Source organism: Echinops telfairi, unplaced genomic scaffold (genome assembly GCF_000313985.2).
Source record: "Echinops telfairi isolate 266 unplaced genomic scaffold, ASM31398v2 ScPeMD7_7468;HRSCAF=8506_0, whole genome shotgun sequence".
NCBI classification, from domain to species: Eukaryota; Metazoa; Chordata; class Mammalia; order Afrosoricida; family Tenrecidae; genus Echinops; species Echinops telfairi.
The window spans coordinates 45,606,622-45,629,668 of NW_022111369.1; the positions used below are offsets into that span (position 1 = coordinate 45,606,622).

At 41.7% G+C, this 23,047-nt stretch overlaps 1 protein-coding gene across 2 annotated transcripts in view; it reads left to right on the forward strand.

Annotated features, from left to right (window-relative positions):
- Positions 1 to 2,096: 2,096 nt before the first annotated feature.
- Positions 2,097 to 23,047, forward strand: part of BTC (betacellulin) — a 56,787-nt gene continuing 35,836 nt past the window's right edge. For both annotated transcript variants that reach the window (XM_004703378.3, XM_045284280.1), the window contains exon 1: positions 2,097 to 2,397. In XM_004703378.3, coding sequence (XP_004703435.2) covers positions 2,334 to 2,397 — 64 coding nt within the window. In that variant the 5' untranslated portion in view covers positions 2,097 to 2,333. The remainder of the gene's footprint in view (positions 2,398 to 23,047) is intronic.

Genomic DNA, 23,047 nt, shown 5'->3' on the forward strand with positions numbered 1-23,047 from the left:
ATTTACATATGTACATGCCTGTATTTAGACCTCTATAAATGCCATTTACCTCCTAGCTCTTTCATCTATTTCCATTTACTTTCCTCTTGTTCCACTATCATGTTTAGCCTCATTAGGGTTTCAGTAATTCCTTACATTACCCTTGGTCACACCCTACCAGGCCTCCTCACCACCGATTTGGATTACTTGTTGTTCCCCTGCCCCTGGGTTTGTTAACACTACCACCCCCTCTCCCATGCCCCCTTCTTTGCCAATGTTTTATAGCTGCTGTGTGAGGCAGGAATGGGATTATGAGAATTGAAAGTTAGTTTTAATTTCTCTGCATATATTGGTTGCCTGGGGCATTAAAATAACCCATATTTGTATTAAAACAAAATGTCACATGTGACAGAAAAATTCATAATACTTTGTAGAATTGAAACAATGAGGAGGGAAGGGCAGACACCTGAAATGTATTTCATATGAAAAATAATGGTTTGGGGACTTTTCCATGCCAGAGAAAGGCATCTGTGCATGGAGTGTGCTTGCGTACAGCCATGGATCTCAGCAGAATAGCTGTGCCCTTTTGTGACTTTGGAGGAAAATAGACTAATCACAAAAGGCAGGGTTGGGGGCTTTCTATCGCTGAAGACTGTGAGGAGGCTTTTGTGTTCTGGAAGGCGGGTTCAGAATCCTCAGCTTCTCCATGTCCATAATGAAAAGGTGTGCTGAAGTAGGGGGCAGTGTTTGACAAGCTATGGGCAAGAAGCCTTGTCCTTTTGTCTTGTTGCTGTTAATCACCCAAACTTTAGTCGACTTTTGCTTCCTAGGGAGCCCACAGGACATAGTCGAATTGTCCTCTGTCTTTTTCTAGCCTGTCATCTTCAGGGAACCGCTCTATAGATCTTTCTACCCTGGAGCTACTGAGTGGGTTCAAATGATCAAACTTTTGGTTAGTAGCCGAGTGCCATCAGGACCCTCCCCTTTGTTTAGGGTACAGAGCTAACTACAATACACAGAGTAACAGCCTGGAGCAGTGGTTCTCCACCGTCCTCGTGCAGAGACCTTTGCCTGCAGTTCCTCATGTGGTGTGACCCCCAACCATAACATTATTTTTGTTGCTACTTCATAACTGTCATTTTGCTGCTGTTATGAATCGTCATGTAAATATCTGATATGCAGGACATATTTTCATGGTTACAAATTGAACATAATGAAAGTATAGTGATTAATCACAAAACCAATATGTCATTATATATTGTGAAATATTTATTTCTAATTACAAGTAAATGAAATTTTGTCTGGAAGCATGGTGTAGCACTGGTAACAACAATCTTCACGCTGGGTACTCATGTGGGCGTATCTGCATGTGGATGACCCGCCTGGAGATGGATAGAGGAGCCGTGTCTCGGTTCCTAAGACCATGGGAAACATGTGTATTCCGATGGTCTTAGGCAACCCCTGTGAAAGGGTCGTTCACCCCCAAACGGGGTCGCGACCCACAGGTTGAGAACCGCTAGCCTAAAGGAATCAAATAAATGAACGAAAATATAATGGGATACATAAATTAAAAAAAAATTAGTGGAATTTCTAAATTAGATCTTGGCAAGCCCAATCCCCTAGACATTCATGACACATTTAAGAAGATGCTACACGGAACATTAAAGACACCGGCCACCACGCTTTCGGCCTCCGGGCAGGGCCTCTTGAAATTGCCCCTACGCGTGACAGAAACTGCAGCAAGTTGTCAAAGGCCTGAAGTTTACTGCAGCCAGTGCTGGCGCTCTTTTCCCCATGACATCAGCCGTCAGCTGAAATAAGACGTGAAAATTCCAAAACTCTCCTGAGGTTCTCAAAGTTTCGAGCAGCCTGCCTTTGGGGTTGCGCGCAGGCCTGTCCTACCCATCTGACACCCCTCCACGTGGGTTCTCCCCGCTCACCATCCTCCCAGCCTTGTTTACTCCCCATGGGGGCAGAGACTCAACAGTCAGGTGCCACCCAGCAGGGGGAGCGGGTGAGCGGCCCAGGGCAGCCCCAGCAGGCCGGCGGACCTTGGGGGGTCATTTGGGTGGGAGCAACGTGGAGGCTCCCTCGACCCACTCTTTGCTCCTCGTGGGTGGGGTGGGTGTAGAAGGAGCGGGGATAAATAGCAGGCTCCCCACTCCTGGCGATTCTCCCCAGCTGTCCGCTGCCGCCCCGGTGGTTCCCTGCCCTGTCGCAGGGGTGCCAGCCAGAGGAGTAGTTTCGCTTCCTCCAAGCGCCGGGATTCCTTTCCAGGCACCCCGTGGGAAAGGGGCGCAGGAAGGGCAGGAAGACGCGTCCCGGGGGCTGTCCGGCGGCTCAGACCAGGGTGGATGGATCGGACTTTCGCTGGCAGAGGCGCCAGCTCCCTGCCCCTGCTGCTGGCCCTCGCCCTGGGTAAGTGGCTGCGCGGACACCTTGGCTCCAACAGGAAAGTCTGTGGCTGGAGCCACCCAGAGGGCGAAACCTGAGCCGCCAGATCACAGGGACTGGGTTGGTAGGGGCCCCTGGGAGAACTTGACCGCAGGAGAGCACCTGTGAGGGCACCTGCTGCAGGCTGGAACGGGCGCGTGGGAAGGGCAGCGGGCGGAAGGGAGCCCATGGTCACGCGGTCCTGGCGGGGCGCAAGTCCACACTGCAGTCCCTGGGAGGGTTACCTTCCAGACTAGAGGGCTAGTTCCAAGCCCCCCAGGGTGGGTCCCTGGGAGGGAATCCCCTGAAGAAAAGGCTTCGCATTTGCATTAAGAAAGCTATTTCTCTGGGCATCTAGCAGAGTTAAGGGCACTCTCATTCAGAATGCTGAGTGCTGAGCCTGGGGTACATTTGCCTGGGGTGGGTGCCCAACATGTGAGCTAGAGAACAAGGAATTACCCATGGGGAGGGGAGAACTGGTCAGGAAGCTACCCCTCCCCCCATTCCTCACATCTCAGGGAATGGGCTGATGTTTTTAGGGATATTTGATGGAACTGGGGGGAAAAAGACCCAAATCCTGAGTCTTGAGTTGCCTGCTAATGAGGAGGAAGCAAAGGGAAGAGAAATCCTTTTTTGAGAACACTAGAGATGAAATAAACAAATAAGGCTGTATAAGGTGGTCATGGTAGCGCTGTGTGCTAGGCATTGGGCTGCTAACCTCCAAGTAGGTAGTTCAAATCTACCAATTGCTCCCTAGGAGAAAGATGAGTCTGTCTGCCCTCATCAACATGTAGTCTTAGAAGCCCCATATAACAACGTTACAGAAGATGTGGTCAGTTAGAATTTAGTGGTGCACGCTGGCCAGGAAGGTTGAGGACGACCAGCAATGATGTCTGAGATTCAGGCCTAGAAACGATCCTGATGCTCTTGCCAGCTGTGGCGTGGATGTGGCCGATCTTCTCATCCTCCACGGTGTCGAGACTGCCTCATGGCCAGAAAATATTTACAGCGAATCTACTATCGTTAGCATGGCTCCAGAGCATGTGAGGGTGGGGTAGAAAGAGGGGACTCAAGAGATTTCGAAAACATGATTCCACCTGGAAGCACCAGTGTTCTAAGTGGGGGTGGGGGGCGGCAAGACTAAGACATGTGACATCCCAAGAGTTAAGTCCATGCAACTGGGGAAGAAAGTACTTTACAGTGAGAGGTAGAGCAGGGAGGCTGCCAAGAGGACAGCCCTCTCCTGGAGAAATGAGGAGGACGTAGACCAGGGGAAATATTCTTGAGTAAAGAGCTGGTGATGGGAATGAGACGGTCTTATCAGAGAGTCAGAAGATCAGATCAGCCTGCCAGCGAGGATGTGGAAACTAGAAGCAATCAGAGTATGAAGAGCCAAATAAGCCAGATCAAAAGTATTTGAACATCAGCCAACACGTAGCCCAAACATACATCATCACGAGTCTTGAATAAGTAAGGAGAGGCCAGGGAGTCCCTCGAGTGTGGGCCTGCGAGTGGTGACTGAAAAAGACACATCTGGCAGTGAGGTGCAGGGTGGGAGGGGCAAGGGGACTGGAGCTCAAAGCCATGATTGCCTCATAGGAATGGACTAATAGGATCTAAATTAGGGTGACATGCTAGCATGGATGTTACGGGAAAAATGATTATTCAGTGTTGATCAGCATCCCCTACCCCATACTTGCTCTTTATTAACACACAGGACTTTGTTCTAGTCTCAAAAACAAATTGTTACCAGGCAAAAATCACAAGCAAAACAATCCAGTGCTAATGTACACTGCGGGTAAGCTAAAGTACAACTATTCTTTTGAATGACTAGCTGAGAAAATTTAATTTAATTTCTGGGTACCTTAAAACTGCTTTCCTTGCATCAATGCTCCATTAAGTGACTCTATCTCTACCTTAAGGACCATGGTGGACCTGTGGGGAGAAGATGGGGCGGTCTGCTTCCCTGAAGATTTACAGCCTTGGAAAGTGCACAGGACATATCCACTCTAACCCATCATAGGGTTTCTATGAGTTGGAATCAAGTGGGTTTCTAACTGAAAGGGCTTTATAGAAATGCCCTGAAGCCTCAAAGACTGGGGTAGAAAAAAAGGAAGAAAAAGAGCAGGCTGGAGAACGCTGGTGGAAGGACTTAAAGGATGGATCACTGAAACACGAAACATTTTGGGGTGCAAGGAATCTCATGAGATAGTTGGAAGTAGCTAGAACTGACCTCCCGAACCCACCACATTTAGAAGTATAAACTCCAGAGTGAAGAGACTTCCTTTAGATTTGTCCTCTTGTGCCTCTGAAAGGATTTACAGTTTCTGAAACCCTATGGAGCAGTGTATTCTGCTCTATAGGGACCCTGTGAGTCAGAAGCTACTTGGTGGGTCTATCTATCATATATTCTTAACTTTGAGACTCAATTCTAATTCATCACATTATTTTATTACTTTTGGAGAAATGCATTCTGAGACGGACATGTGTGTGTAGATGTGAGTATATGTATTTCAGGGGAAAGCTTGCTGACAGCTGAGGGGAGGGGTGCAGGCATGATCCTAGTCCCACCTCTCCCACTCACCAACTCAGAGATGGTCTGTCCATTTCATCTTCCTGGGTGCTGGTTTTCTCATTGGTGAAATGAAAGAGTTGCTTAGATGGCCATACACTTGGCAGTCTACTATTTTTTAACCAACATGCTATTAACAAACAACACAAGGTCAACGAGAAACATCCCTAATGTTTTTTAACCAAACGATGTAGCATTTAAAAGGAATGTTTTTTTCCAATAGTTTTTAACTCCCATTTGCTTTGTAGTGAGCTGTTTGTTCTACTCGAACTTTGTCATGCCAGAGAGAATCAGGAGTGCTTGTTTCATTCAGGTGATGTGGGGAAATTCCCAGGTCACCATGGGAGAGGCTTGTACTGCAGGCATCTTCTGCTGGGCTCCCTGAAGGTGCCTGCCTGGCCTGCTGATGTCTGTGCTATGACCATGCTGGGACCAACAACATTGCCACTGTGCCCCACTCAACAGGACTGCCCCTCTGAATATAGGCTGTGTGCTCCCTGAGGCCATCAAAGAGCGCAGGAGGAATCCTCACCTTGTCTAGTCCACCTTCTTTTATTGTAGCTAATTCACATCAAGGTGTAGGCATGAGTGTCAATAGGTTTCTGGGCAAGGGGACAGAGGGACAGGCCTCAAGCTGCATGCTGACTCACCCCTCTAGGCCTTGAACCACACTCACCATACTTGTAAGTGGTTTCCTTAGGATGAATGCCAGGGAGCAATAACCCAGGCTGAATGCACTCTGTGGTTAGGTCATGATCCCAACTCACTATTTGGTAAATGTAACTTGTGAGGCATACGAAGAGATTCTGTTTTCAGAGTGCTCCAATCTTGTGTTCAGTAAGCGCATGCATGCCCGGCATCCACATTCGTAACCCACACAGCCACAGTCTTCATGTGAATATTGATGTTGAATGCAAGAGATGGAACTCCATCGGCTAATTTTAAGATACACACATTATGTACTACTCCTTTTGGGAATTTTTACAAAAAGAGAAGCATGATTAGAAAGAGAAATAGAAGGCAAACCACACTAAGGTTAAATTTACATACTATATACAAATGCAACGTATACATAAATTCTATTTATATATAACATAAATTTAGTAAGTATATAATAGGTGATACATAATTAATTATTAGTACTGATAATGTATTATACAGTAACTGAAACAAAATGATATAATTTGATAGGTGAAGGTATAATTTTAAATAATGTATTATAGATTAGCTATATTAAGATTGAATTTATTTGATAATAAATACAGTTAACTAATGATTAATACTAGAAGGAGCTCAGAGAGGGGCCAGGAATCCCAGTCATATTTAGAAGAGGGCATGGAATGAGGGATATATCATTGCTGATGTCAGATGGATTGTTGATGAAAGCAGAGAATACCAGAAAGCTGTTTGCTTGTGTTGGATGGACTATGCAAAGGCATTTAATTATGCAGATCTTAACAAACTGCATGTATAGCATTGAGAAGAATTTCAGAACACTGCATTGTGCTCCTGTGGAATGTGTAAACTGATTACAAGGATCAACATATACCCTCCTACCTGGGAGATGGACAGCAGAAAAGTGGGTGAAGGGAATGGGTAAGATATGACAAAATAATAATAATTTATAAATTATCAAGGGTTCATGAGGGAGGGGGGAGCAGGGATGGAGGGGAAAAATGAGGAGCTGATACCAAGGGCTCAAGCAGAAAGCAAATGTTTTGAGAATGATGATGGCAACAAATGTACAAATGTGCTTGACATAATGGATGTGTGTATGGATTGTGATAAGAGTTGTATGAACCCCCAATAAAATGATTAAAAACAAAAGCAACCAAGAGGTAACAGTTTCAACAGAACGAGAGGATACTGAATGGTTTAACATTAGAAAAGCGGTGCATCAAAACTGTATCCTTTCACCATACTGATTCCATCTGCATGCTCAGCAATGGCCTGAGAAGCTGTACTATATGACGTTAGGATTGGAGGATGGCTCATTAAGAGCCTGATACATCATCGCTTGTAGACAGAACAAAGGTCTTGCAGCACTGACTGATGGAGATCAAAGACTGAAGTCTTCAGTATGGATTGCAACTAAAATCCTCACAACTAGACCAATAGGCAACATCACCATAAACAGAGAAAATATCAAAGTTTTCAAGGATTTTATTTTACTTGGATTTAAAATGAACACTCATGAAAATGGAAATTATGAAGTTATACTACTTATTGCACTGGGCAAATCTGCTACACAACCTCTTAAAATGTTACAAGAGCAAAGATGTCACTTGGAGGATTAAAATGCACCTGATCCAAGCCATAGTACATTCAATTGCCTCATAGACATTTGAAAGCTGCCCAATGAAGAAGACTGGAGGAGATACCTTTGAATCATGATGTTGGAGAATAATAATAAACACACCATAAGCTGCTTGAAGATCAAATAAATCTGTTTTGGAAGAAATACAGCCAGAATGTTCCTCAGAATGAATGAAGGAATTCTGTTTTATGTGTGTTGGACACCTTATCAGGAGCAACTGCTCTCTGGAGGAGAACATCATGCTTGGTAAAGTAAGTCACTCTCACTGCCATTAAGTCAACATCAACTCCCAGCAATCCTACCGGACAGGGTCGAACTGCCCCTGTGAGTCACTGTTAATGAAGTAGAAAACCTTGCCTTTCTCTTAGAAGTGGATGGAGGTTTCGAACTGCTGAGCCTACAGCTAGCACTCCAGTGTGTAACCACTGTGCTATCAGGGCTCCTTGTTCAATTGAAAGTCAGGAAAATTAGAGGAAGACCCTCAATAAAATGGATGGCCACCGGGGCTTCCACCTCGGGCTCATATGTAACCATTGTGAGGGTGGTCTGGACAGGCAGTGTTCTGTAAAGCGAGCCTGGGTCAGAGAGGGTGCCATGTCACTGAACAGTAGCATTAAGGGACACAGGGAGCCCTGTTGTGAAGTGGATTCAGTGGTGTCTGCTCAATGAAAGGAACCCACCAGCAACTTCACAATGGAAAGACGAGGGATCTACTTCCATAACAAACTACGCCTTCAAAAGCACCATGGCTGCTATCAGGCTGTGATAAGGTCACCATGTGTTGTAATCAACTCAACAACATTGGGGTTTTGTTGTTGTTAAGGGACACTAGTGGCTCAATAGGTAAGCACTTAACTGCTTACTTAAAGGTTGGCAGTTCAAACTCACCCAGCAGCTTCCTGGGACTCTGTTGCCATAAGGATTACTGTAGGGGATTGTAGGAGCTGGGAGATGGGGAGGGCGAGGAGATTAGGGGAGGAAACAATGAGGACAGGAAGGGGAAGGAGCACTCGAACTGAACAGGATGACACACTCATGATTTCATCATGGGGGGACAAAAAGAAAATGTTCTGAAATGGTGGGAAAGGTTGTACAATTTTCTTGATGTAATTGAATGATTGATTTATATGCTATGTGGTTTATGTGACAAGAGCACTTAAAAAAACAAATGAGAAAATAAAGAAACCATGTGTTAAGGGAAAAAAGATTACCGACAGGTATAGTTCTATTCTGTCGAATGAGGTTGCTGAAAGTGGAAATCCACTTGATGCTACTAACATCAGTCATAGCATTACTAAATTAATTTTAGACCTTTTCATTATGAAATACATTGCTCAACTGTATTCACTTATATAACAACTCCAATTATAGATCAGAATCAAATTTCAGTAGCTGAAGACAAATAATAAAAAGGAATGTGTAAGTACTATGTATTAAGTTTGGTTATTATGTTTCGAACACTAAATACATTATATGATGCCGTGCCATTTGGGGTTAGAATAAAGAAAGGAAAGGAAAATCAACTTGGAGACTCTCACATTGTCAGGAGGAAGGCTGCTCAAGCCCAGTTAGCATGAAAGATGATCCCAAGTTGATAAACCACAGTTACTCTTTGCTGTAAGGCTGCAAATGGTAAGGCCTGGGAGGCAGGAAAGGGGAGTCAATGACTCAAATCGTGGTGTGGGAAAGACACAATACAATATTCAAATAGTCCTTACAAGGCTGCTATCTGCATCAATACAGGGTAAATCAATATGCATTTAATTTAACTGTAAAGGAAGGCTCTCCTAAAAAGTTTCTACCAAGATAGGGTAAACAGAAAAATGACATTTTTTGAAACAATTATTAATGCTATGACTAAGCAATTTTAAACTCTATCACACTAATCCTATAGTAAGTAATCAAGCCATCAGATTCTTCCCATTTCTTCAATGGGATTTTCCAAAATGAGCTTACATTTCTCAACTGTATTTCCTTATTTAACAATTCCAATGGTTGATCAGAATCAAATTCCAGTTGTTAAAGAGACACAATACAGAAGGGATGCTTAAGTACTACGCGTTCAGCTTTGTTGCTATTGTTAAGAAACATTTCCTTCAGAATTATCCACAACTCTATGCCTTGAGATATAGCCAAAATTTATTTCAGGCTATGATTTTTTATTTGATGAAGAAATCAGTCTATAACTACTTCCATGACCAAAGAAGGGAACACCCTTGAGTGACTTAATATTGACTTAGCATTTGCTCTCATGCTACAGGCATGCCATGAAAATCCAAGTGTGGGTCCAGAAACACTACATTTTGTTACTTTCAGTGAAGACGGTTGCTGACTTGCCAGAGTGCTTGTATATATTGGGCAAATGGAATAAATGCCACAGCATTTAAACAATTATTGGTGATTAGGTTCCCAAATTAATTAAGAGAAACTTTAAGAATATGTACAATTGTTTTGGGTGCTGTTGAGTCCGTTCCAACTCATGGCACCCCTGCGAATATCATAATGAAACACTGCCCCATCCTGTGGCACCCTCAAACCTGTTGCCCGGTTGGAACCTAGTGCTGCAGTCACGGTGTCAGTGCATTGCAGTGAGGCTCTCCCTCTCTCTCTTCGGCCCTCTCCTTGGCCAACCATGACGTGCTTCTCCAGGACTGGTCTGTTCTGATAACACGTTCAAAGATGGTGAGATGAAGTTTCCTCTTCCTTGCTTCCAAGGAGCATTCTAGCTCTACTTCCTCCAAGACAGACATATTTACCCTTCAGGCAAGTACTCTACAGTACTTTCAATATTCTTTCGCAACATCATAATTTAACCCATCAATTCTTCTGTGGTCCTCTTTATTCATTGTCCACCTTTCACATGCATATGAGGCCATTGAAAATGTAATGGCTTGGGTCAGATATACCTTAGAGCTAAAGGTCACATTTTAGCTCTTTAAAACTGTAAAGAGGTCTTGTATAATAGATTTGTTCAGTGTACTATGCCGTTTTGACAAGACAGATGACACAGTAGTTGCAACAGTGAGCTTGAGGGTAAGAATAACTGTGAGGATGGAGCAGGTGCGGCTGCACACAGGGTGACTGTGAATCGGAACTGACTTCACAGCATCCCACAACAACATGCACATGTGATCCTGCACTCATTCTACTGTAGTTGCCCTGTGCTCACGATGTGCTCATGTGGTGCCATCACCAGCCCAATGAATTTAAATAAATAAGAAGTCTCTGGTCTGAAGAGTCCTTTTCCCCTCCCCACTGTGCTCTCTTGCTCTAGTTCTCTTGAGGTGCCAGCGTCCGTTCTGACTGATCTCGCTAGTCACCATGAACGGGCACTCCAGCTATCTGAGTTATACTAGACTCATAGAGTTTGGCAGTGTTTCTCGTTTTTGTTTTTGAAGAGATTGGTGTTAAATCTTCTTTGACTGTTTGGTAGAAGTCTCCAATGTTGCTGTCTTTTTGTGGTTGGCATTATTGATAGTTCCTTGATGACATCCTTCAATATAATCTGTATAATGGGTATGTACACATTTTTGACAGAACAAAACGATTTTGTATGATTTATAAGATGTGTTTGAACTCCTTCTCAGTCTGTGTATCGGTTCTGCATGAACACAACTATGTGTTATGCAATTCCCATTCTTCATATTATTATCCATAGTTTGTTATGATCTGAATGCCTTTGAATAGCCAAGAAAATACAGTTAACATCTTTTTGGTAGTCCCTGCCAAGATGAACCTGACTCAGCAACAATGTCTCTCATTCCACATTATCTTCTGAATCCAGCTTGAATTTCTGGCAATTCCTTTTGATGTACAACATCTAACTTATTTACCAGTGTTGTTGTTGTTAAGCACAGTTTATTTAATATGGTAGCTGTGCCCAATTTCTCTATGTAGGCTAATCTGATAAACTATATTTGTTTATAAAGTTTAAGTATGGACTACCACCATCAACAAATATTAGCCTATTTAAAAGCACTACTTTCATGTACTTTATCGGCTAATGGAAAATACAAATTTAACTGCTAGAGTACATATGAAAATTTTTATTCTTAAAAGCATATTTTAAAAGTGTGTTACTATTAGACAATATATCTATAGACCCATTCATATGTACCTACTACTGGAGACAGACAATGATGTCTAATCATGTGTTAAGCATCAAGAAGAATTTTCCAAGAATAAGGCAATGTCTTTCCCAAAAGAGTTTGCAATATAGTGGATAAAAATACATCAGATATTAACAATTGTGCAAGAATGATTAAATACTTGGCAAAGTATAACTTATACCATATAGAATTAAAATAATCCCAGATAACGGAGATATTATGGGATGGGATGATAGGGGAAAGGCCACCGTGGGGGTAGCCATTTGAACTGGTTTCTTCCATGATCCCAAACCCCTGCCCTTGAACTGATTCCAACTCAGAAGGACCCTCCGTATTGATTTTGGAGCCATAAATCATTAGAGATCAGATAACCTCCTCTGTTCCCACCGAGAAGCTCGTGGGGTGGACTGCAGATCTTGTGGTTTTACAACCCAAACTTATCCAACAGCACCACAAGGGTTGGTACAGGAAAAATGGGGACAGAATTTAGAATGTGGAGTATAAGATGGCCAGATTGATTATTAACTTATTGGTGTGTATATGTGCATGTTGTGTGTGTGTGTGTGTGTGTGTGTGTGTGTGTGTAGGGGGGCAGCACAGAGGAAGTAGACTCTGCTGCCTGACACCAAAAGTTAATTTTGCGTAGTATTGAGGGAATACTGACTTGGCATTATAAAACAGGAAGCTTTCTATAGGTAGCATCACGGAGACACTCATATTTATAGTGAAGAAGCCAAAAAAGCACTAACTGAGGAGAATCAAGAGTGAGCATGGGTTTTAGATAAAAGATTAGAAAAAAAATCAACCATATCAAATGCTGCATAGTTTTAGAAGCCCAATAAGAGGCCATTAGTGAATGAACTAGGAAGAAATCATAAGTACTTCTTGGAGAACAGAGACAACTGAAAAATAAAAATATATACACAGGTCATTACTTGATCAATTATATTGAAAGGCAAATTCCAAATACTATTATATCTGTAGATGGATACTTCCAACTTTGCCCTTTATGGTAGAAGGGTTCTTTGAGCAAATTTCCTATTCATTTCTAAATAACTAATAGTCATCTTGTAATGAAGAATAATAACTAAGATTTTTAAGGATCATTTAGATACAAGATAAAATACTACATAAAAAACAAACAAGTAAGCAAGCTAAAATTCCTATTTATCATTCCAAAAGTATAACAAAGGAAGTACAGCCTACGCTTTCTTGATGATTACTGCCCGGTAGCATTCATGGCTATTAAATACTATTGTGGTTTCCTAGACTATTCAGACTCTTAATTGGGAATCTGTCTTTAGCAATGCGGTGAGCAGGCATTACAAAGCTTCAACTGGAAATACGTGAGTGACTATTTGTTAATGAGTCCTATTTTCAAGGGTCACATAGAAAATCAATTGAATTATTTCACAGTCATATCACACACATCAAGAAGCCCCTTGTTCCTTAATGCTACTTTGTCTAATTCTCCACTCCAGCTGGACAACCTTAATAATAATTATCTCCCAAACATGAAATTCGTTCTGTTATTGACTTAGGTCCAATTTCAATTCCAACTTCTGCTCTAAAGCTTTTCTCAAGATTTCTCCAACATAACACTTTGCTTCTTTTTTGAAATTTCAATAGCATTTATTTTCTATATGCTTGCCACTTAGAATAGGTCGCTTGGTATTTCTTGTTGTATATCTATTTCAAGGAGTCTTGATGGCCACTAGCCTAAAGGGGGCAGTTTCTCTTTGAGAGTCAGGTGGGGGCAGTCTGCTGCCATAAAGATTTACAACCTTAGAAACGCTGTGGGTCAATTCTATTCTCTTATATAGGGTTACTGTGAGCCAGAATCAGCTTATTGCCAATGGCTTTGGATGTGGTTATATCAATTCTGGTCCTGCACGTAGTCTTATTGATAAAGGTAAAAATAGATTAATGTTAAGTTGAGTTGGCTTCCTCTAACTCACTTTCGGAACTTAAGTCCTGGGGCTTTTTCAGGGGAGGTAAACGTCTGCTGGGTGACCGTCTGTTCTTTTCCATTCTGAAAGCTGGACGGCTGTTTCCTCTGAGGTTATGAGGCAGAGGCTGGGTGGTCACTGGATCCAGAAGTCCATCCACGATTGTCCCTCACTTCCTGCTTGAATAATTCCCACTTGATACCAAATTGTCCTTTTTCTTTAGTTTCTTGGCCTTCCCTCTTTGAACCAGTACGGAAATTCAGTGAGCCTAGAACGTTCCATTTAAAATGTTACCATATCTGCCTGCCTGGTCTGATCTTAACATAAAGGAATGAGAATCCAAAAAATCTTTGTTTCAGTAACCAATGATTTCTAAGAAATTGGCTCTAGGTGAATCCAGGATGCCTATTCACTTTAGTCATTCTTGTCTCAGAGTTGATAGTAGTAATGGTTTAAAAAATACAAGATTGATTTGCTGGCAAGGACATGATTGTGGTGTTGACAGCCTTCAGATGTAAGAGCTAGTTCCTGTATGGCAGTTTGTTAAATTACTTCCATATTTGGGCTTTAAAAATCTAGGATTGTGGACTGTTTTTATGTTTGTTTATTTGTTTTAAAGACAGTGTTAAGCATCATTTCTTTCTTAAATACTAAGTCTCCTTTAAATACTTGCATGTTGTTTCTACCCCTGAGACTAGAGTGGTACAGGAGAGAAACAAGGCTTTTGGATTTTACTCATCTGATTTTGAGAGAGCATAAATTATTTGCAAAAACCCTGTGAATTTTTTTTCTTCCCTTGCTTCTGCTTCTCCTCCAAGTGAGACAAATACAAAAGGCTTTCTTGTATTTTCATAAAAGAAGCAGCTTTCAAAGTGGTGTGAGGAAGGGACCTTGGAAAATCCTTGTTGGTCTGCCGCATCACTCTCCATGAGAGTCCGATGTGTAAAATCCTTACTTTTTTGAGACATAATATTGTACAACAGCTAACAATCCTTTAACTGCTTCCTTTGTTTCTCTTCTTCAGCTCCGCACCAGGTTGCCACTCTTTTGGGACTTGGAGGAATCCTCATCCCCTCTGGGGGCATGAGCTCATTCATTCAGGAGACAGAAGTTGAGGAAGTTACCTTCTATGGGGTACATTCTGTCCATTGGGAAATGCTATGTTATGTGACCCTGGAAGATACATTCTCCCTTGGTTCTTCCTTCTGTGAACTATTTCAAGATGCAGTGCTCCTTTGAACCCCTTAGTGTCCCATACATGAGTAAGCATACCTCTGGAGCATGTATGTTCAGGTAGCTCACTGAACTCAGGGTATATATGGTATATATATACATGTATATGTGTATATGTATACACACACACACATATACCACATGGCTTTGTCTCTTTTTTTTACTTCATTTTCTTTCCCCGTGTTCGCACAGTCCGTGCTTGCATCCCCCCACACATGGGTCACTCTTTAATTGGTACCTTAGGGTCTGTTTTCCAGTAGACCCAGGTTGATACACTTGCTTTTAGAGCCTCTCTTGAATGAAGTAATTCCGCTTCTTACAGGTCTGCTTTGAAAACAAATACATTTAGAAAGGAAACTGTCTTTCTTGAGGTTTTCTTGCAGGATGTTAGAGTAGTGTGAGCACACTGGATTGCAGGAGTGAAGAACTGGAGGGACAGTGAGACCCATAAAGCAGGACATCAGGAAGGAAGGAAGGAAGGAAGGAAGGAAAGAAGAAAGGAAGGAAGAAATTAAGGGAAAAAGGAGGACAAAAGGAAAGGGGGAGGAAAGAAGAAGGGAAAATAAGATGAATTTTAACAGAGAGAAAGGACACCAATGCCACATTTCATCTGCTTTATTTTTGCCTCTTCCAGCCACAGTCCAAGGTCAAGCACTAGTCCTTTTACCAACTCCAAGTTTAGACATGTTCAGTTTTTAGATTTTTAAAAGACTGTTTGCACAGTCAATCTTCTATTTTTTCTTTTGAACAGCAAAGGGTCAAAGGGAGGAAATTCCTCAAGCGCTTACAGCTTTTACTCTATGAGGTTGCTTAAATGTTTAATGATTTTATTAACAATCGTTACTCTTTACAAGTGGGGGGTATGTCTTATAAATAACTTGATTGTTAGATCTTACAATAGAAGATCTGACTTTCTCTGCTGCATTTGTGTCATTGAATCATTTAACCAATGAACGGAATCAGTATTCCCGAATGACATAAACGGTTTGCCGAGTCACTGGCAGGCCTGTGCTGGAAATACAAAGAACCACATGGAGAGGACATGCCCTGTTCCCAGTCGTCCACTGAGGCATAGTTACTGCTAGTCCATTAAAAACACGGGAAAGAATCCCAGTTTTACTTTATAAATCCGACTGAACCAGCATGTACACTGGTACAGATAAGAGCTCTAGGCACATGGAATCCAGCACACATAACTCCTCAGGAACAGTAATGAGAGTAGTGATACCATGAAGGTAGAGGGAAGGGGGGGGCAGAAGCAGGGAATTGACATATAATCATCCCCACCCCACCCCGAGGGGGATGAACAACAGAAATATAGGTGAAGGAAGGCGGCAGATGGTGTAAGATATGAAAATTAATAACATAACTTATCAAGGGTTCGCGAGGGTGGGGGAGTGGGGGAGGGAGGGAAAAAAGAGGAGCTGATACCAAGGGCTCAAGTAGAAATAAAATGTTTTGAAAATGATGATGGAAACCTATGTACAAATGTTTTTAATACAATTGACATATGGATTGTTAGAAGAGCTGTAAGAGAACCGCCATCAACCAAAAAAAGAAAAAAAATAACATGTGGAAGACAAAAATACAATTGCATCTAGTACATATCAGCAACAGTGCAGAAATGTAGTATGTATATACACTTGTGTATTTATCTTTAGTAGTTGTATAATAAACATTTTATAAACTACATTACCCTACAAATATAGAAATTTGCCAATATCACATTAATGATTTTTTTTGCTAGATTAATTAGAAATACCTTTTTTGGGGGGTTGTAAATTTCAGGTCTCATATAGCTGCTATTTTCTTATCTACCATTTATAGGAACTACCCAGGTTAAAACTGCATAATGTCTTAGTTTCCCTTTTGTAAAACATAGCTAACCCTTTACAGTAGCCATGAATGTTAGTACGTACTGCTGGCCTCCGTCTTGAAGCTGTGGTTGAGTAACTTTGTCACATCTGTAACTACTCATTGCTATTGAGTCAGAGGAGACCCGGGATTCAAATCCAGCTCCATTTAACCCAAAACCTACCTTTTCCTTTTAATCTATGTAAGTTTCCACTAATATAACTAAGTGTTCCGGGTTTTGCCTATCAAATGATCTTCCAATTTCTGCTGGTCTGCATGGGTTTATAAATTCTCCTTTGGTTTAGAGTTAGAATTGCTAATGGGACCTGCACACTGACCATCCCACTGCCATCTGGTTGACTCGAACTCAGAGTGACCCTGTGGGACAGAGTAGAACTGCCCCATATGCTTGCCAAGTGTGTACATTTTACCGAAGAGGACTCTTCAAGAGTGCCGGTGGATTCCACCCGTTGATCCTTTGGTTAGCTGCTGGGGACTTTAACACTCTCCTATCCTGGGTCCTCAATGAACACAAAGTGTAGTTCCAATATTAAGTTAAATTGACATGATATGACAAGAATTCACTGGTTTCAGCAGTCACAAATACAAATTTGCAATGCATCTAAGCTGATGCTATGTAGAGAGGTAAATGAACATTTTGCAGTAGTGTTAAATTTCTTTTTAAAAAATGCAGCTGGCTCTGAAAGTGGAAAAGCCAGCTCAGAGATGAGGCAAAGACAACATACATGAGTTTTTGGTTGCTCACATGTGATCTTTTTAAATAGTTGACCCAGCTGGAGTACTACGTAGCTCAGCATTAGCAGTGACTTCGAGACGTGTCATGCTCCTTGTCAGGCTGTGTCCTCTGAATGCTTGTATTGTTCCCACTGACTTCATTTCCCACGTTGGCCGACATAGATCATACTTCTAATACATTCTGTAGTTTTCAGCTTGAAAATTCACCAAGTGCAGAAAAGTACTTGGAACTTTGACTCACTGAGTAGAGTTGTTTTTCCCCTCTTTCTTTCACATGGAGTGAAATTGTTATTTAAAAACTAGATGTAGAAATAGACACTTAATACCCGTTGCTTAACAAATACAACTAATCCTGTTGTGTTACATTTTGTTTTTCTTGCTGTACTTCAGCTGAGAAATTCTGCATGGTGGTTTGGGTCATACATTGAATGGAAGGATTAGAAAGCAACAAGACGATGGGAGATTTGAATGCTAGGAGAACTATTGCACATTCACATTTAAAGGGGTCCTGCTTGGACAGTGGGTTGCATGTTAGCCTGCTAATGTCAAGGTCTGCCGTCTGAAACGCCAGCTGCTCTGTGGGGGAGACATGCGGCTTTCTACTTCAGAAACCCACAGGGGCAGTTCTACTTGGTCCTTGATGGTAGAGAGTTTGTTTTTAATTTTTAGTAATGTGAATACCATCTGGTTAAGTAAAAAGCAAAAATTAAATAAGACAGACAACAACAAAAGGAATAAATAGACTCATAACTATTTTGCTTTTCAACAGTACACGATGCTTAGAAGTTTTATTTTAGTATAAGCAAAATAAATTCTAGCATTTACTGTGACAGTTCCAAAGGGGCCAACACATTACGAGGCTGCATGACTTGAAATAGGGTGCCTACTATGTGGGGCTGAAGAACGTGTGGGTGACCCTGTATTCCCACCTTCTTGTAGGGGAGGATGGCAAGGCTGAGGAGGAAGAGTTTCGATGGTTTCAGGTAAAATATGCTCCCAAGAAACAGGAGAATAGAGAGCCTTTCATGGGGACTTGACATTGATGTTGTTTTCTGCCATCAAGTTAGTTCCAACTCACCTTGTCCTGAAGAATTGAACACTACTTGGCTTTATGCTGTGGCCACAATTTATGTTTGAGCCCGTTGTTGCAATCACCTTGTCAATTCGTATAGTTGAGGGTCCTCTTCTCCTCACTGACTCTCTATAAAACACGATGTCCTGGGGACTGGTCTCTCAAGGATGTGAGATGCAGTCTTGCTTCCTCACATATAAGGAGCATCCGGGTTGTACTTCCTCCGAGATCGATTTCTTTGCTCTGTCAGTTCATAGTACTTTCAATTTTTTTTGACAACACCATAATTCAAATGCATCCATTCTTCTCATGCCTTCTTATTCACTCTGTTCTAGCATATACAACAGTCTCTATTTCTTGGTTTATGATCTAATACTTCATTGCCATGACCACCAAGAACTCACGAACAACAGTCACAATTAAGGGATTTATTAAGGAAATCAACAGGCTACAATGCAGGTGAGAAGTGCTCAGAATATTGTTAGTTGCTCAATCACGCAGACTACAAAGTGGCCACTGATAAATGCCCGGAATCACGTCACCCCAATGCTAGCCTTAACTAGAAGACATGCAGCTCCAGTTCCATGAGTCAGCAAACCTGAACTCCTCAAATTAAGTACTCAAAGGTACTTACTTCACTGCACCAACTAGCCTCCTGCCCCAAAGCACCCAGGTTCCCTTGCCTTGTGGGCTGAGAAGTCCACCACTCTGCCTCACACTCCTGCTTCGCTGCTGCTCCCGTGCATGCCTGCATGTCTGCTGCTGCTTCTCTGGCCTCTTCTGATGTCACCACTATCTTCTTGATCAAAGGAGCCCGCTGTGCAGGAATCTTGGGGTCTTGTTCCACTCCTGCCTCTTGCTGGTAGTGAGATCCCCTCTTCTGCTTCTGAGAAGACTCATTTTATATCCAGTAGGATAACAATTACAATGAATCTTTTAACAAGCATTTGCCACTGCCTCCTATTAGCCTCTCCTCGCCCCCACCCGCTTCTCCCACCCAAACCCATCAGTGGGAGTTAGAGAGACTAGATTAGAAAGGCCACATTAAATAATTCACTGCCCTGCACTTTCGCATGCATCTGGGTGATTGAAAATATCACGGCTTTGATCAGACACACCTTTGTCCTCCAAGCGCTTTGACAAGGTCTTGTACAGCAGATTTGCCCAGTGCAATAGATTGTTTGATTTTGTGACTGCTACTTCCATGAGCATTGAGAGACCCTTGACAGCCTCAATCTTTAGTGCTAGCTTTGAAGTACTTCAAGATCTGCCAGGGAAAGAGTAAAATTATAGGAATGCAAAAATTGGCTCAAGATAAATTAATATTTATAAAGCTTTAGGAATATACACAATTAATTTTGAATGAATGAAAACTTTTAAATAAAAGTGCTCAATAATTCTGAAGCAATGTACTTTGTGATTTTTAAAAGTAGAAACAAAAATCAGAGGGGAAGGGAGACGGCGGTTGGAATGAGATTTGAAAATAATTAACAATTTACAGTGGATCGGAGGCCACGAGGGTTGGGAGGAGGAGCAGGGAGGGAGGGATAAATGTCTAGAAAAGAATGATGTAATATATGTCCAAATATGCCAGATACAATTGATGTATGGGTTGTAACAAGAGTTGTAAGAGTTCCCAATAAAATGATTAAAAAAGGAAGAAAGAAAGAACAAGCTAACAAGCCAAATAAAATATTTCTTGAAATAGATTTAGAAAATAACTGAAAAAAAGTAGAAATATTAGGTTTTCTATCTCTAAGAACCATGTTTTATTTATTTTTCCCTGAAGTATAATTCTTGCTTTACATATGATAGATTCTTTAAAAAATAATACATTCTCCTTTAAAATACTTTATGATGTTATTCTATATAATGTTCATAAACTCAATAAAAGATATGGGCAGGGGACCTATGGTCCTACTTTTTCTTGAGAAAAAAGATCAGAAATGTGCTTACAGTCACATGGGCAATCAATGGTTGTGTCAGTGATTGTCCTGTAAGATAATGGTATTTTATTTGAAGAAATGTTTCAAGAAGTCAGAAGTGGAGTCTTTCAGGCTGTGGAATTGATTCAGATTAAATAATTATATATTTTTAAAAAACTATACAAATGTGCTTGATACAATTGATGCATGGATAGCTATAAGAGCTGTAAGAGCCCCCAATAAAATGATTCATTAAAATATAAATACATAAATAAAAGCTATACTTTTTAATTTTTAAAAATAAGAAGAATATAAAACAGGTTAGAGAAGATTGCCAGTCACCAGCAGCTGTGTGTCAGAGTAGGACTGAGTTCCATAGGATTTCCTGCGGATGATTGTTTTGAAAGTAGAAAGCCAGGCTTTTCTTCCATGGCAGTTCTGAGAGGGCTTACCGTATATAATCATGTAGAAGCTGAGGTTTTCAGCACATTTTTAATGCAGTTTTTGTGGTAAAATTAGGTGCCTCGGCTGATATTTGGGTTGGCTCATACTCGAGTATATACTGTTTCACCACCCAGGGACTCCAGGAGAGACATATCATAGTTCTCAACCCACCTGCTCTGAACCCCTAATCTCAATTTATTTAGCAATATCTAGAGATATCTAAATAGATAGATAAAACTGCTATTTTATGTTAAACCTAAAAAAAATGCTCACATATTTTAACTAGGTCACTTGGAAACACTCTTGCTGGACTGTATTGCTGAGCAAAAAATGAAATTGAAGTGCAAACACCCATCTTTTGGGGAATGTATTTAGAAAGAGGTAGGAAGATGCCATTTGATTTTTTTAAATCTGGCATTCCTTTAAGACCTGATCTTTGACGAGAAAACAATGTAAGTGAATCCACAATTCCCTGTTGTCTTAACATATCTGTGTCGCCCGCATGTTCTGAGATCAAATACATACACCTGGCAGTATACCTGGAAATGGTTGCTAGATCAGTGATATTTGCGTTCTTGGTAGGCGGCAATGAAGAAGAGAAAATGGGAACACTAATTGCGTGAACTGGGAAGAGGCACCGAAGCTGCTGTGGCATCAGGAGGGGGGCGAGGTGGGGAGGGAGGCTGTTAGGGTCCCTCAGCAGAGGCTGACCTGGCTCCACACTCACCAGTGAACGTGAGAGAGGCACTGTTGCCATGTGAGGTTTCCTCATTTATTTCAAACCAGAACTTGAATTTCATTGGACAATGAAGTGCGATATATAGAATATAAAATATTGTGGCATGGTCGTGTTAAAAGACTGGTCATTCACTTGAAATAAAGTCCTAGCTATCAGAACGAGTGACTTTTCTTGCCCAGGACGATGCGTTTTCCATCTCTGCTCTGCATTCTAACCTCTTCTGCCTCTGTGGGTGATGCTCTGACCCTCTTCTGGACTTTTCTTTTAGCTGATAAATTAACTCACACCTCTCTTATACATAGTGAATAAGTAAAGTAAATGAAGGACCAGATCTCCCCCATGCCCCACTCTATCCAGGATCTCCTCTTGTGATCCCTTCAGAGCAGTCAGGAGTCCATCGTGTTTCCAAAGCCATGCTCTTTCAGAAGCGCTGATCCCCAGGCCTTGCCTCGAAGGGGCCTCTGGGAACATTCAAACCACCATCTTAGTAGTGGGTAGTCAAGCTCTTCGATGGGTGCAAAGTGGTGTGGATCCCAGGTTCCAGGGTTGGTGGGAACGTGGCAGGGCTGCGCTCAGGCATCTCTCAGGGTCAGGAGCAGAGAGGTGGGGTCATTCAGCTGAGATTCCCTTTTGTGTTCCAGTCACCAACTCCTTCTGATGGATGCGGTGCGTAGCTTTCATATTAATTGATAATCCTCTACACCCAGTGCTGCTGCTTTGATTTAGATGTGCCTGAAGAGGTGATTTCAAGTCTCATAAATGTTTCTCACGCTTTCCATTTTCTCCATTTCTGTCTGTTGTCCACACTGGTAGGAACTGAGTCTACTCACATTGCAGCAGCCAGGGAAGAAGGAAAGGAGGCAAAGCAGGAGGGAGGGAGGAAGGGATGAGAGAAACAGGCAGAATTAAATTGCTTCTTGCTTAACACCCTTTAGAGGTCGTATCTTAGCTACTTAATAGAATCCAAACTAATGAACATGGCACACAGTGAAACTTTTCATAATTAGATTTTCTCCAGTGTCCTATAGCCTCACAACCCCTGTTCACACTCTAAAGGAGTTAACTGTGTTTCACCCAGCCTTCATTAACTTGCCATTTTCTCCTCAGAATGTTCCTTCCATCCCATTTTTTGTATCTGACTGGTTAATTTTAGTCATTCTTTCAGAAATATTTTTTAACAATGTAATAAATATGCAAAGGTTTTTAAAAGCCATTTTATATTACTAGCTTATAACAAAAACAAGACATATTTGCACCAGGATTTCCTGCCTCCCCACATTCAGGTGTTTTTCTGGTATTCACATCCATATGGCTAAGTAATCTGCTTTTATTGCTGTTTCTTGACTTCTTAAGTTGGGAATCTACCTATTGAGTTTTCCTCCTCCCACTCTTTCAGTACAGCATCTCCAGGAATGATGCTCAAAACATTTGAGCATGGACACTGAATAATTAGAACCAATTTCTCCAGACTGCGTAAAACTCAACACTCACTGTCATTGAGTTGATGCCAACTCAGACTGAACTACATGGGTAGTAAATTAATGGCCCTGGTTTTTTTAAATTGCTTTATTGGAGGCTCGTACAATTCTTATCACAATCCATCCATCCATTGTGTCAAGCACATTTGTACATTTGTTGCCATCATCATTCTCAAAACATTTGCTT